The sequence below is a fragment of the Sphaerulina musiva genome, assembly GCF_000320565.1.
Source record: "Sphaerulina musiva SO2202 unplaced genomic scaffold SEPMUscaffold_11, whole genome shotgun sequence".
Classification (NCBI taxonomy): domain Eukaryota; kingdom Fungi; phylum Ascomycota; class Dothideomycetes; order Mycosphaerellales; family Mycosphaerellaceae; genus Sphaerulina; species Sphaerulina musiva.
This window is the reverse complement of record NW_016017393.1, coordinates 953,509-965,725: the sequence shown is the minus strand read 5'-3', so window position 1 is coordinate 965,725 and position 12,217 is coordinate 953,509. Positions and strand designations below refer to the sequence as shown.

Genomic DNA, 12,217 nt, shown 5'->3' with positions numbered 1-12,217 from the left:
GAGAGAGAGAGAGAGAGAGAGAGAGAGAGAGAGAGAGAGAGAGAGAGAGAGAGAGACAGATCTCGTCTTTTTTCTCCAAGTCTTTTATCATTATCCATCCCTTCCAATACACTTGATATTTGATACTTGGTATTCGATACTCCAACAGAAAACAATCATAAAACAACAACAAAACAACCCATCCTCATAACATTTCGTCGTACAAATTGTGATAAGATAGGTAATCACCAACAATTCGCATTGAAATCAATTGGAAAACTTCGAAGGCATCTAATCAACAACAAAAAATTGTCAGTCCCCAGTCCTTGTTCATCCATTCGCAGCTTTTTTTCTTCTTTAATACACACATACCTTCTTGCCAGTAGCCTTCTCGAGAAAACCTCTTATCTTATCGGTGAGTTTCTCATTTTGGGCGCGGTATTTTTGTGGATCGACGTTTTTGCCACTCATGCCTCCGAGTTTCTTTTCGACGGCATCGACGGCTGTATAGTGGACACGGATATTTGGATTAGTATGCCATTTCGTTTGTTTTTGTTGGATTCTGTTCAATTTGCCCGTCGCCCGTCGCATGATGGATGTTAAAGGGGAAGAAAAGGGACAGAAGTCGGACCTTTGTCGAGATAGTCTTCTTTGCCGCCAGCTGGGTTACCGGTGTTCATGTTGTTGTTGTTCATGATGATGGTGATGTCTTGATTTTTGGGGGGAAGGGAGAGAGGGGGAGTGAGAGTGAGATTCAGAAAAAGAAGAGATTGGGGGCGAGTGATGATGGAAAAGAGAAAAAGTCAATTCTCATTCCCTGCAGAAACCTCGACGAGCTTGTCCAAAAGCTTTGTTGGTTCCATCAGCCACGCACAGCCACGCGCAGCCACAGACTTGGAAAATGGGAAAATGCGATGGCGCAATTTGACACTTCACTTCGGCCAAGTCACGTCCAAGTCATTGCTCTTTCTTTTTCTTTTCTCAACAACAACACCATCAACACCACCGCCACCAACAACAACCTCACCATGGCAGATGTGTTGGAAGAAGCCGGCGAGACTGGCGGAGGTGCGAGTCTGGCCAAGGATCTCTTTTCTGGCGCAGTTGGAGGCATTGCTCAAGTCCTGATTGGTAAGATGTGACTGAACAGAACTATTCAAATAACACTGCGCTGCTGGATATATCAAACACATACTAATCAGCAATCACAGGACAACCATTCGGTAAGCTAATCATTCACCAATAGCTTCTTCCCCCAAACATCTAACCCCAACCAGACATTGTCAAAGTGCGATTACAGACGACATCCGAATACAAGAGTGCCCTCGACTGCGCGTCTCGAATCTTGAAGAATGAAGGCGCCCCCGCCTTCTACAAAGGCACTCTCACCCCCTTGATCGGCATAGGCGCCTGCGTCTCCGTCCAATTTGGCGCATTCAACTACGCCAAACGAGCATTCGAAGCCCACAACAACAACAAAAACAACAACACACTCAGCAAAGCCCTTCTCCAACAACAGCAACCCCTGACTTATTCCCAATACTACGCAGCAGGAGCCTTCGCCGGCCTCGCCAACACCGCCCTCTCCACTCCCATCGAACACATCCGTATCCGCCTGCAAACCCAACCCCACGGCCCCTCCAAACTCTACAACGGCCCTCTCGACGTCATCCGCAAACTCGGCCTCCCAGGAATCTACCGCGGCACATCCGTCACTCTCCTCCGCGAAGCCTCGGCCTACGGCGCCTGGTTTCTCTCCTTTGAATATCTCATGGCCTCGGACTGCCGACGCAATTCTGTGATAAGGAAAGAAATTCCTACATGGAAGGTGGCGCTGTATGGAGGGTTGGCGGGCGAAATGTTGTGGATTGCTTCGTATCCGTTTGATGTGATTAAATCGAAAATGCAAACTGATGGGTTTGGGAAGGAGAGGAAGTTTAAGAGTATGAGGAGTGCTTTTGCGCAGACTTGGATCAGGGAGGGTGCGAGGGGGTTTTGGAAGGGGATTGCTCCGACTTTGTTGCGTGCTATGCCTGTTTCGGCCGGGACGTTTGCGACTGTCGAGTTGACGTTGAGGGCTATTAGTTGAGATGTTTCTTTTTCTTTAAGAAAGATTAGAGGTATTGTTGTTGCATGGTGTGTGTGGTTGATGCAGCCAAGAGAAGAGTGGCATGAATACATTAGGGACTATAGAATACATGTACCTACCTACTACCTCCACTGTGAGCTAGGTATACATGACTCGCGGGAAATAGCCACGAGAGGCACTAGTTTCGGTACATATACACATTTCCCAGAATGAACACGCACCTATCTATACACGTCTCTGTGAAGAATGACGATTTCAATGATACATAATGTATGATTACATATAGTACAGGTCTATAACCAAAAGTACAAATACAAAAACACCACCTACCTAGTCTTAAAGATTCTCATCCACTCTCATCCACTGTCGTCAACCACACCAGGCACAGCAGCAGCAGCATTATCATCATCCGAACCCCCACCACCACTATAATCCCCACCCCTCGCAATCCCCAAAAATTCCCACCCCTCAGGTTTAAAAGGCCACTCAAACCACGCCTTAGTCAACCCCTGCAGCATTTCCGAAGTCAACTGACGAACTTTGAGAAATTTCGGATCTAATCTTCCACCTCGTCTCGGATCCGTCATAGCAGGTACTTGACAAATTAAATCACTAGCAGCATTCGGCGCGAGTTTTTCGAGTGCTAATGTAATACTCTGTTTGCGGAAGAGGAAGAGATAGTTGAGGAGATCGCGGCATGCGCCTGCTGCTTTGATTTGGTTGGCTAGGCCCGGGACGGTGAGGTCGCAGTTGGTAGGTGTGAAATCGAGAAGGTCGAGGTTTTGGGCGGGCCAGAAGTCTTCTGGATTGGCTTTGAGGGGCTCGTATTGGCGTTTGTCGATGGCTAAGAGGGGGGTGGGAGCGTAGAATGACATCCAGTCTTCGACTAGTCGTTCCCAGTCTTCGAGGCCGTAGGAGGTGGTTTCGATTAGTTCGTCGTGGAATTGAGTGATGCGCTGCGTTAGCGAGGAAATATCATGGCCTTGTTCTTCCAGAATCTTGCAATGCACCTCCAGATTGAAGGCGCGCAGAGCAGCGTCGGCGCGCAGAGTGATTCTTGCATCTATTCCCCTCATGTGAGTCTTTTGCGCGCTTTTGACGGGCACTGCTCCTTTTGGTGCCTCCGCCTCATCATCCATCTCCTCCTTGAGAGCTTCTTCCTTCCTGATAGCCGATCTGCTCAGTTTACACGGATTTTCGTGCATGGCATCTACCAGATCGGAAAATGTCACTAGTGAATAGAGTTCCTCCAGCGTGGCATCTCTCCTCGACACTCCTTTTGCCAGGCCTGACGCACCAACACCCGTGTATCTCGACTTGTGCTCATTCCAATGCTGTACCAAGTCCGCCAGCGCGCTTTCGACCTCTTCTACGCTCTCGTAGCAGACTTCGTAGGGCGATTTACCCTTGGGCATCTGCCTGTCAACATCGGTGCGAGACATATGGCGAATAGAACGGCCCTCGGGTACACGCATGTTGATTTGGCTCATTCGACGCGACACGCGCTCCTCGCTGGCCAGGTCGAAGCCGCTCCATCGGGCGGGACTGTTCCATTCGTAACTGTTGGCCCTCTTCTTCTTCACACTACCCACTTCAGCCACTGCCTGGACATTCATCGCAAGACTGATTGTGGCCTCTTTTTCAGTCCGTTTGATGATCCATTCGGGGAGATAGACCAGCCGGTCCTGCTCTGGGGCCCACAATAGCATCCGCACTGGGCCGCGACGATGCATGTGCTTGTTTTCGAGTGCGCTCCAGCACATCATATCAGTAGCCCACAGGGACCCGCTTCTCGTCTTTCCCCCATTCATGTGGAAGGTGTCGCGTCGATTGAGACTGCCAATCACCAGAAGAGAGTAATCTGTTTCCAGTAGACCTGGATCATTCGACGCTAGGCGTGGTCGGGGAATCGGTCCGCCCTCATCGAAGACGTGATGGAACTGGTCAAAACAGTATGGTAACACTCCCCGAGGCGGAGCAATGTGCTTGTAAGAAGAACCTGGTTGGCTCACCAGCTCATGAACATGTTCGTGAAACTGGGCGTCGGGCTCCACTAGGAGATGCGTTGTTGGCTTGAGAAAGTCATGGACTTTGCGCGACCATAAGCACGTGCCAGGGCACAGGTCGAATATGGCGCATCCTTTATACCTTTCCAAGGTCGGAGCAAGGTACTCCAATATATCATCTATCTCGGAGTTAGCAAAATGTTTCTTAGAGACTAGCAAATCTCCATACCCATCAGCCTTTCGCCCACCACTTCTGGTGGCCTTACCGAACCATCTTTCATCTTGATTCTGGTTGGCTTCCGTGCTTTGACATTTTTTCCTTTTGGTCTGCCTTTTTCTTTTGGTCCTCTTTTCTTTGGCCTATTTTTTTCCTTTGCCCCCTTTTTTCCCTTTAAAGCCCTCTGCTCTATAGCCTTTTTTGTCGGCTTCACAATGAATCTTGCCCGAGGCAGCTTGTGTTGCACCGATATTCCTGCGATGCAGAGGCCGGCAATGGACTGCGTGCCGGATACTCCATACTGGGGGGCAGTCACTCGATACTTTCCTCTGGGCCTAGTTGGTCTGGGAGTGAAAACTATACGCAAGGCCGGGTCGGTCGGCTTTGAAAAGGACAATATCCTCCTGGCTGTACTCATGGACGGAGGGGCCCGAAGCGGTCTGAAGTGATGCCAGTGCAGTGTGGATGGGATGCAAAGGTGGTATTGTTGTACTTCTTGGCATAGAGGCCTCAGGCAGTGCAGAATTAATACCGCATAGACAGGAACAACGTATCACCGATCACCGGTCAGTTCCCTGTAGTTGTACCTCCTAGTCCTGTACTTGCTCACTCTCACTCCAATACCCTGGACCGTTCTTGACCTGATAGTCACACTCTCTCACTCACACACTCACACGCAAATCAAAGTGGAAGGCCACTGCACTGGACTGCACTTCTGGGCGGGAACACCCCGGCGGCGGGCCGAGGCTGTCTTCTTCTTCACTCACTACTCACTACTCACTACCTGTAGTCACTACCTCCAAACCTTCTTTACCTTCACCTACCTCAAGGTACCGTACTTCTACCTGGTCAGCCTGCTGTGCCGCCAAGCCACTTCCAAACACGAATGGCTACCTGTATGGTGCTAGGCTAGGTAACGCACATACCTGACGTGGACTGCTTGCTGTATACAGCCTGCCAAGATTCAACAACACCAAACAACCCAACTGGACTTCCCCGTCTCACCCAGCGACCCGGCAGCAAACAGCCAAAGCTACCCTCAACCTCCCAAATGGCGCTGTCACGCCACCATGCCGCTCTCTCTAGCCCACGAAGCGTCGAGGATCTCGTCCAGGAAGCCCAGGAATTCGAATTCAATCCCAACCGGCCGCTGCAACAGTGGCTTCGAGCGGCAAAGATGCTGCTCACGGAAGCCGCCATATGCGAGCAAGAAGGCAACCTGGCCACTGCATATCTATATCTATATCGACACGCTGATCTCATCCTGAGTAAGTTGCCTCAGCACGCGGACTACAAAGATCCTCGCTTCAAGGCCGACTTGGCGCAGGCGCAGAAGACACTCCAACGGAACCTGATCAAGTTGGAGGAATGGAAACCACGAATCAACCAGGACTACCAGCGATATGTCAAGGCTATGGAGAAACGGCAGAGCGAGAGGCAACGTGTGCAGCATGAGTTTGATGCTGCAGGCAGACGAGTTTCCAGCAGACCACCGAGTCCTGTGAGCACTCTCAATGCTGTGGAAAACAGGGAATTCGCCGTCAATCTGGCTCAGCGCGAGTTGAGGCGGCGTGGTGCTACTCGAAAGTCAACCTCCCAGGCTGGGATACCTGCTGCGACTGTGGCCGAGCGACGGAGAGGTCTGGTAGCGCCCGACTCCGGAAACGTGGAAGACCCCTGGATGGCCGATGATGGTGTTCGAGAGGTTGGCAACCAATTACAAAGACAGTCATTAACGACGCGGAATGGCACAGCTTCGAGGCCATCGAAATCTTCCTCGTCCTACTATTATCCACCTGTGCCGCGAAATGAAGCACGTACGGATTGGAATCTGCCACCCGGGCATTCACAAACAGTACAATCTCGCGCCAGCATGCCTCCTGCCCTCCCAGCAAAGGAATCGCTCTACGAACCCTATCGCATCGAGCTTCCTACGCATGCAAGTCCACCACCTCGGCCTCCCCGACCTGAGGTGTACTCGGCCAGTGCTGGCTCACCTTCCCCCGGCCAAGGACCCATGGCGCACGCAAAATACACGTTTAAACCTACAGCTTTCACAGAAGCCGGAGCACCTCTCCGAACCGTCCTCTTACCCCCCGAGCTCCGCACCAGTTTCCTCAACTTGGCTCATCCCAACACATCTCGAAACCTGGAAACCTGCGGGATTCTATCCGGAACTCTCATCAGCAATGCTCTGTTCATCAGCCACCTGATCATCCCCGACCAAGTCTCCTCGTCGGAAACCTGCGACACGACCGAGCAAGGTGAACTCGACCTGTTTGCCTACTGCGACTCCCAGAACCTGCTCGTCATGGGTTGGATCCATACCCACCCATCCCAGAGCTGCTTTCTTTCCTCTCGCGACTTGCACACCAGCTCGGGATATCAGGTCATGTTACCCGAAGCCATCGCCATCGTGTGCTCTCCTCGACACAATCCGGATTGGGGAATTTTCCGCTTGACCGATCCCCCGGGTCTACCGCATGTGCTAGAGTGCACCAAGCCGGGCGTGTTTCATGTGCATGACGAGGAGAGGCTGTACACGGATGCGTTGCGGCCGGGACATGTCGTCGAGGGGCCTGGCTTACAGTTTGAAGTGGTGGATTTGCGGAAACGGAAGTCGTAGAAAGGCGGCCGGGGGAGGAGTGATGATGGGTGGCGGGGTGACGATAAGAGAAAGTCTTTAGATCGCGATGGGTATGGTGCGAGTACAGTACCTACAGGTACATGTAGTGGTGCGATGAGAGCGAGAAGAGGCATGAATTCACGAGAACACGCGACCAAGGAGTGAGGGTCCGCAATGGCCGGCCCGCCCTGAATGACTGAAGCATGCATTGCATTGTTGCATCTTTTGCTGCAAACAAACCTACTTGTAGCTTGATGGAGGTGGTGATATGGAACGCTTTCTATTGCACGAGCTATCAGCCTGTGTGGTATCACATTTCCCCATTCATCATCATCATCTTCTTCTCTCCATGCATGCCTGCTCTGCAAGAATTCGGTCGGCGAACTCGTTCTTGATGAAAGTAGTGAGTGACATATTTGCACATTGCCCATCCCAAGCAAGTGATTTCCACCACCAAAACGCCGCCCCTCGTGCACTCTTTGGCGACTCGCCGCCCTTGTGCTAGCCCGTCCATCGTCTTCTTCTTCTTCTTCTTCTTCTTCTTCTTCTCGCCATGACTGCCCACCACGCCTGCCACGCTTTACTTTTCGAACCCGAACTTGCCCAGGTCCCCTGGTCCCTGCTGCTTGCCCATATTCGACCCGGAAGTTCCCATGCGATCGTCCGAAGTCGTATCCATATTCTCCCTCATGATACGCTCCGCCTCTTGTTGTCCACCACTACGACCATCTCTGTTCGAAGTCGTGTCTACCACGCCCTCATCGTAGGTCATCCCATCAATGAACCTACTCGGAATGCCCGTCGGGGTCGAGGCCGGTCCACCTCTGCTGCTGGGCAGACTAGTCGGTGGTGGAAACGCCGACCCGGCTGTGCTCTGTCTCGCGGGAGTTCGAGCTCCCTCGCCAAAAGCCACGAGTGAGCCCGTGTCTCTGTCTGCATCACTCATGCCTCCGACGGATGAGGCATCCATGTCCATATCTTGACTCTCCGACATTTTGTCAAAGTCTCCCATACCTGCGTCGCTGCCTGCCCATGTCGTGCGTGCGCCTACAGAACCTGTCGCGGAGGCGCTGCCGACGGTACTACGTTCGCGGCCCATCGTAGGGTTTCCTGTCGCGTCGAAATAGCTGACGGTCGGGTGCGCTTGTGGTTGGTAACCTCCGGGCGTGAGGTTGCCGGCGCTGTTTGGGGTCGGAGGGTTGCGAGCTGTGGTCACACGCTCGAGACCTGCGAGACGAGAGATGCGATCTGCGCGTTCGGCGTCGAGTTGGTTGGAGAGACCGGAAGGACCTTGGTGGTGCTGCTGGTGGGGCGGGTGGCCGCGATGGCCGTCTTTGATGGCGACGGTGGAGAGCTCGCTCATGGAGGTCATGGTGGAGTTGGGAGTGCCGCTGCGCGATCTAGCATCTATGGTCAGCTCACGCAATGCGACGGCGAGTAGCAGAACGTAGACTCACGGGACTTCACTGGGCGTCTGAGGATCGCTCGGCGGCGGAGGGAGATTCATGAGAGTGGGACCGCTCGACATGGCGGCGGTGGTGGTGTAGTAGTTGGAGGTGGTGAAGTGGTAAGGTGAGGTGATGTGCCGTGAGAATGATGGCAGAGAGAAAGGAGAATTGGAGTGATGGTGAGAAATTTGAGGCTCGGGTTATGTGTTGATGTATTTTCGCCGATGCGCGAACCTTGCTGTTGCTGTTGCTCGTACTGTCGCTGTCGCTGTTGCCGTTGCGTTGCCGTTGCGAAGTTGTTGCTACAGGTATTGCTCGTCGCAGTCACGTCGGGGTCGCTGCGTACTGCAGTGTACTTTCAGTCGATAATAGGGGGCGGATGTTGGTTTGCTACTGCTGAGGAATACTAAGGTACTGCTGTGGAAAGTGAGTGAATGAATGGAATGCACGCGTCTGACACGTTCGTTCGCACATTAATTCTCCAAGGAGGGCGGGGGGCCTGAGGGGAGGGACAAATAAACATACCTGTACCTCTACGTCACTGATGGTTTCGCTGGTTTCACACTTCCTCTTGGCTCACAACGAAACAAGGGGAACGTTCAATAATCAGGATCATAATGCAGCCCAGCCAGCTATTACGAAGAACTCATATATGTGAAACTTCGTTGGTCCCTCGAGGCCATCAATAGTTCGATACCATTGAGAGCAGAGCAGCTACAGACTGAGTTACAGTACATACATGTAGCATGGCCCTGCTTGTCGTTTCTCCCGACTTTCTCCCGCTACATAGGTACCCCTTGGGGTACATGTAGCTTGCCTCTCCCATAGCAGCAAGGTTGAATGCGCCGCAAACAAAGTCATTCCCCCCAAACACCATCGCTTCCGTTGTGTTGAAGGTCACTTTTGTTCATTCCTCCATAGAACGCCCCCTTGAAAATGCACAGCAGTCGATCCTGCGGCGTCCCGTCGGTCCACCACAGCATGCATGCAACGAACCTCTACACAGGCAGAGGAAAGGAGCCGGCCCACTCGGCAATTTCTGCCTTGAGCTCGCCCAATTCAGGCACGCTCGCGGCGCCGCCAGCGACCTTGGCCTTAAAGTCCTTCAGCTTGTTGGCTTCCTGGGGCAGCTCCTTTTGCACCTTGAGAGCAATTTGGACACAATCGTTAATATAGCCCGCAATCCTATCAAAGTCATCCTCGCCCATACCTCTGCTCGTCATGGCGGGAGCACCGATGCGAAGACCGCAAGGTGTCAGAGCAGACTTGTCACCAGGAGTAGTGTTCTTGTTGCATGCAATATTCACCTGGTCGAGGACAGCCTCGAGACGGGCACCATCGAGGCCGAGAGGCTTGAGGTCGACGAGCACCATGTGGTTGTCAGTGCCATCGGTCACAAGTTTGTATCCCATGCCCTTGAAGGACTTCTCGAGCTGCTTGGCGTTCTTGATCGTCTGTTGCTGGTACTGCAAGAACTCTGGTGTCTGAGCCTGCTTGAGGGCAACAGCAAGCGCTGTAATGGTGTGGTTGTGCGGTCCACCCTGGTGACCAGGGAAGACGGAGAAGTTGATCGGACCCTCAAGATCGTAGAGAACCTGAACCTCCTTGCCCGCCTTCATCTCAGTCTTTCTCACACCCTTGCGGAAGAAGATCATGGCACCACGAGGGCCACGCAAACTCTTGTGCGTCGTAGTTGTGACGATGTCCGCGTACTCGAACGGTGACTTGTTGACTCCGGCAGCGACCAGGCCAGAGATGTGTGCCATGTCCATCATCAGGTACGCGCCGACCTTGTCTGCAATCTCCTTCATTCTCTTGTAGTCGATCTCGCGGCAGTACGCCGAAGTACCAGCCACGAGCACCTTGGGTCTGTACATCAGAGCATTCTCCTCCAATCGGTCGTAGTCAATCAGACCAGTGTCGAGATTGACGCGGTATGGGAACGTCTCAAAGTATGTCGACACTGCCGAGATCTTGCGGGTAGGAGTCTGATATCCGTGGCTCAGATGACCGCCATGAGGCAAGTCCAAACCCATCAAGCGCTCGTGTGGACGCATGATGGCCTGGTATACCTGCAAGTTCGCTGGGCTGCCACTCAAGCATTGCACATTGACGCCCCACTTCTCGGGGTCGAGACGGAAGGTCTCGAGTGCTCGCTTCTGGCAGGTGAGCTCAATGCGGTCAATGTGTTCGTTGCCGCCATAGTAGCGGGCACCTGGATATCCTTCGCTGTACTTGTTGCTCATCGGTGAACCCAGGGCATCGAAGACGGCGCGGGAGGTGACGTTTTCGGAGGCGATGAGGAGGATGGACTCGCGTTGACGTTTGATTTCGTCTTCCATCATGGAAGCGATCTCTGGATCAGTGTCGACCAGAGACTTTTGCATCAAGTCCTGGTGAGCCTGTGGCAGGGCCAGCTCCGGGCCATTGGCACCGTCGAAGGCCATTGTCGGCGGCGGTGAGGGTACTGTCGGTGGTGAGAGTGATGGTTTCGAGCTGGCGGAAACGAGAGAGAGAGGTGTGATGTGGGTGGGTGTTGCACGAGTAGAATTGGGATGTGAGAAGACAAACAAGGGAAGTTGTGGGGAGAAAAAGAGGTGGTCACAGTCATAGCAACATTTTTTGCTCTGTTACCAGCTGCAAAATATCCAAGTGACACATGACATGGTTCACCGCCACGGACGCGCCCCAGCACGCGTTTTCAACCAATAACAAGCGCGCAACCTCGTCCCTCTCCCCAGTCCGTCCACGATCCGTTTTGCGGGCTTCTTCACATACCACGACAACCACTCGAGCACTCCTCTCACTCCTCTCCCTCCTCTCCCTCCCCTCCCTCCTCTCACTCCTCTCCCCTCACTCGCCTAGAGAACAATCGGATTGGCTCCTGCTCTCGCCCTACACCATTTCCACCCGACCTCGACCACCACTTTCGTATTCATTTCGCCGCATGCGTCATCTCTGGCCGCGAGGCTACGCCGGGGTACAGCCAGTGTCTCGGAAACGCTCGATCATGATCTGATCGTGTCACTGACACTGAAGCAGAGAGGTCGCGAAGGTGAAACGCCCTTCGTACCCAGTACGCAGGAGGTACATGGTCAGAGTTTCGATTCCAGCTTGGTATTTTTTTCCAGCACACTGCAGTCTCTCCATCTTGGAGTCAACGTCTACGTCATGCACTCCCAGAGGTCTTGAGCTGGCTAGGCGAGTCGGGAGATCGACCGCTATCTCTAGGTTGATGCTGTATACAAGAGCAGATGGAAGCTACTGTGACAAGAATCGTGAGCGGATACTCTACCACTCACAAGGAACATATATCTCCCCTACAGGTCAGGTGCGAAGTCTCAGTTACATTTTTTCCGGATTTGTCGGTGCACCACCGCGACGAGCATTTGCATCAAGTCAGCCATCGAGCTTTGTTCTACCATTGCACGGAAAACGCCTTTTGCCTTTTCTTCTCTCTTTGCTTAGAGACAGATCCCTCCCCCTCCCCTCCCGCCGACGCGACCTCCACCCTCCTCGCCCTCCGCCCTCCGCCGCCGCCGCCTAGTCTAAGACAGAGTTAACGACTCTAGAGATACGTATATATAATAAACCTACCTAGAATCTCGACGTAACTGGATGCCTTGCCAACGAGGTAGCTGCGATTCAACATCGGCTCGTAAAGGTGCATCGGCGTCGCTATTAACTACGCTACCGAGTCTAGGACGGCGTATATCCTAATACTACTACTTAAAACGCCCTCCTCCCTTCTGAGATACACTCGAGTTGAGATCGCCTAAGGGATTTAAAGAGACGTATTCTTAAGAGCTAGGAAAAGGGGTATACGGCGCGTATAGGGAGGATTAATAGCCT

At 52.9% G+C, this 12,217-nt stretch overlaps 6 protein-coding genes across 6 annotated transcripts; 2 read left to right on the top strand and 4 right to left on the bottom strand.

The window, feature by feature from the left end:
* Window positions 1-55: 55 nt before the first annotated feature.
* Window positions 56-697, bottom strand: SEPMUDRAFT_151862 (uncharacterized protein). The gene is made up of 3 exons (XM_016907088.1): window positions 611-697; window positions 352-482; window positions 56-270 (listed from the first exon to the last, which is right to left on the bottom strand). The coding sequence occupies exons 1-3, from the start codon at window positions 672-674 to the stop codon at window positions 247-249; spliced, it is 219 nt and encodes a 72-aa protein (XP_016757111.1). The 5' UTR covers window positions 675-697; the 3' UTR covers window positions 56-246.
* A 253-nt stretch (window positions 698-950) lies between these two features.
* SEPMUDRAFT_151861 (mitochondrial carrier) lies at window positions 951-2,274 on the top strand. Its single transcript, XM_016907087.1, has 3 exons — window positions 951-1,110; window positions 1,191-1,202; window positions 1,257-2,274. The coding sequence occupies exons 1-3, from the start codon at window positions 1,008-1,010 to the stop codon at window positions 2,066-2,068; spliced, it is 927 nt and encodes a 308-aa protein (XP_016757110.1). The 5' UTR covers window positions 951-1,007; the 3' UTR covers window positions 2,069-2,274.
* A 150-nt stretch (window positions 2,275-2,424) lies between these two features.
* On the bottom strand, window positions 2,425-4,355 carry SEPMUDRAFT_120879 (uncharacterized protein; the record flags this gene model as incomplete). Its single annotated transcript, XM_016901644.1, has 2 exons — window positions 2,425-4,253; window positions 4,304-4,355. The coding sequence occupies 2 exons, from the start codon at window positions 4,353-4,355 to the stop codon at window positions 2,425-2,427; spliced, it is 1,881 nt and encodes a 626-aa protein (XP_016757109.1).
* Window positions 4,356-4,506: 151 nt separating this feature from the next.
* SEPMUDRAFT_159066 (uncharacterized protein) lies at window positions 4,507-6,917 on the top strand (the record flags this gene model as incomplete). Its single annotated transcript, XM_016907822.1, has 3 exons — window positions 4,507-4,729; window positions 5,082-5,204; window positions 5,245-6,917. The coding sequence occupies 3 exons, from the start codon at window positions 4,507-4,509 to the stop codon at window positions 6,915-6,917; spliced, it is 2,019 nt and encodes a 672-aa protein (XP_016757108.1).
* On the bottom strand, window positions 6,513-10,912 carry SEPMUDRAFT_151859 (serine hydroxymethyltransferase). The gene is made up of 3 exons (XM_016907086.1): window positions 8,891-10,912; window positions 8,375-8,818; window positions 6,513-8,317 (listed from the first exon to the last, which is right to left on the bottom strand). The coding sequence occupies exon 1, from the start codon at window positions 10,810-10,812 to the stop codon at window positions 9,364-9,366; it is 1,449 nt and encodes a 482-aa protein (XP_016757106.1). The 5' UTR covers window positions 10,813-10,912; the 3' UTR covers window positions 6,513-8,317; window positions 8,375-8,818; window positions 8,891-9,363.
* SEPMUDRAFT_120877 (uncharacterized protein) lies at window positions 7,498-8,445 on the bottom strand (the record flags this gene model as incomplete). The annotated part of the gene is made up of 2 exons (XM_016901643.1): window positions 7,498-8,317; window positions 8,375-8,445. The coding sequence occupies 2 exons, from the start codon at window positions 8,443-8,445 to the stop codon at window positions 7,498-7,500; spliced, it is 891 nt and encodes a 296-aa protein (XP_016757107.1).
* Window positions 10,913-12,217: the final 1,305 nt, after the last annotated feature.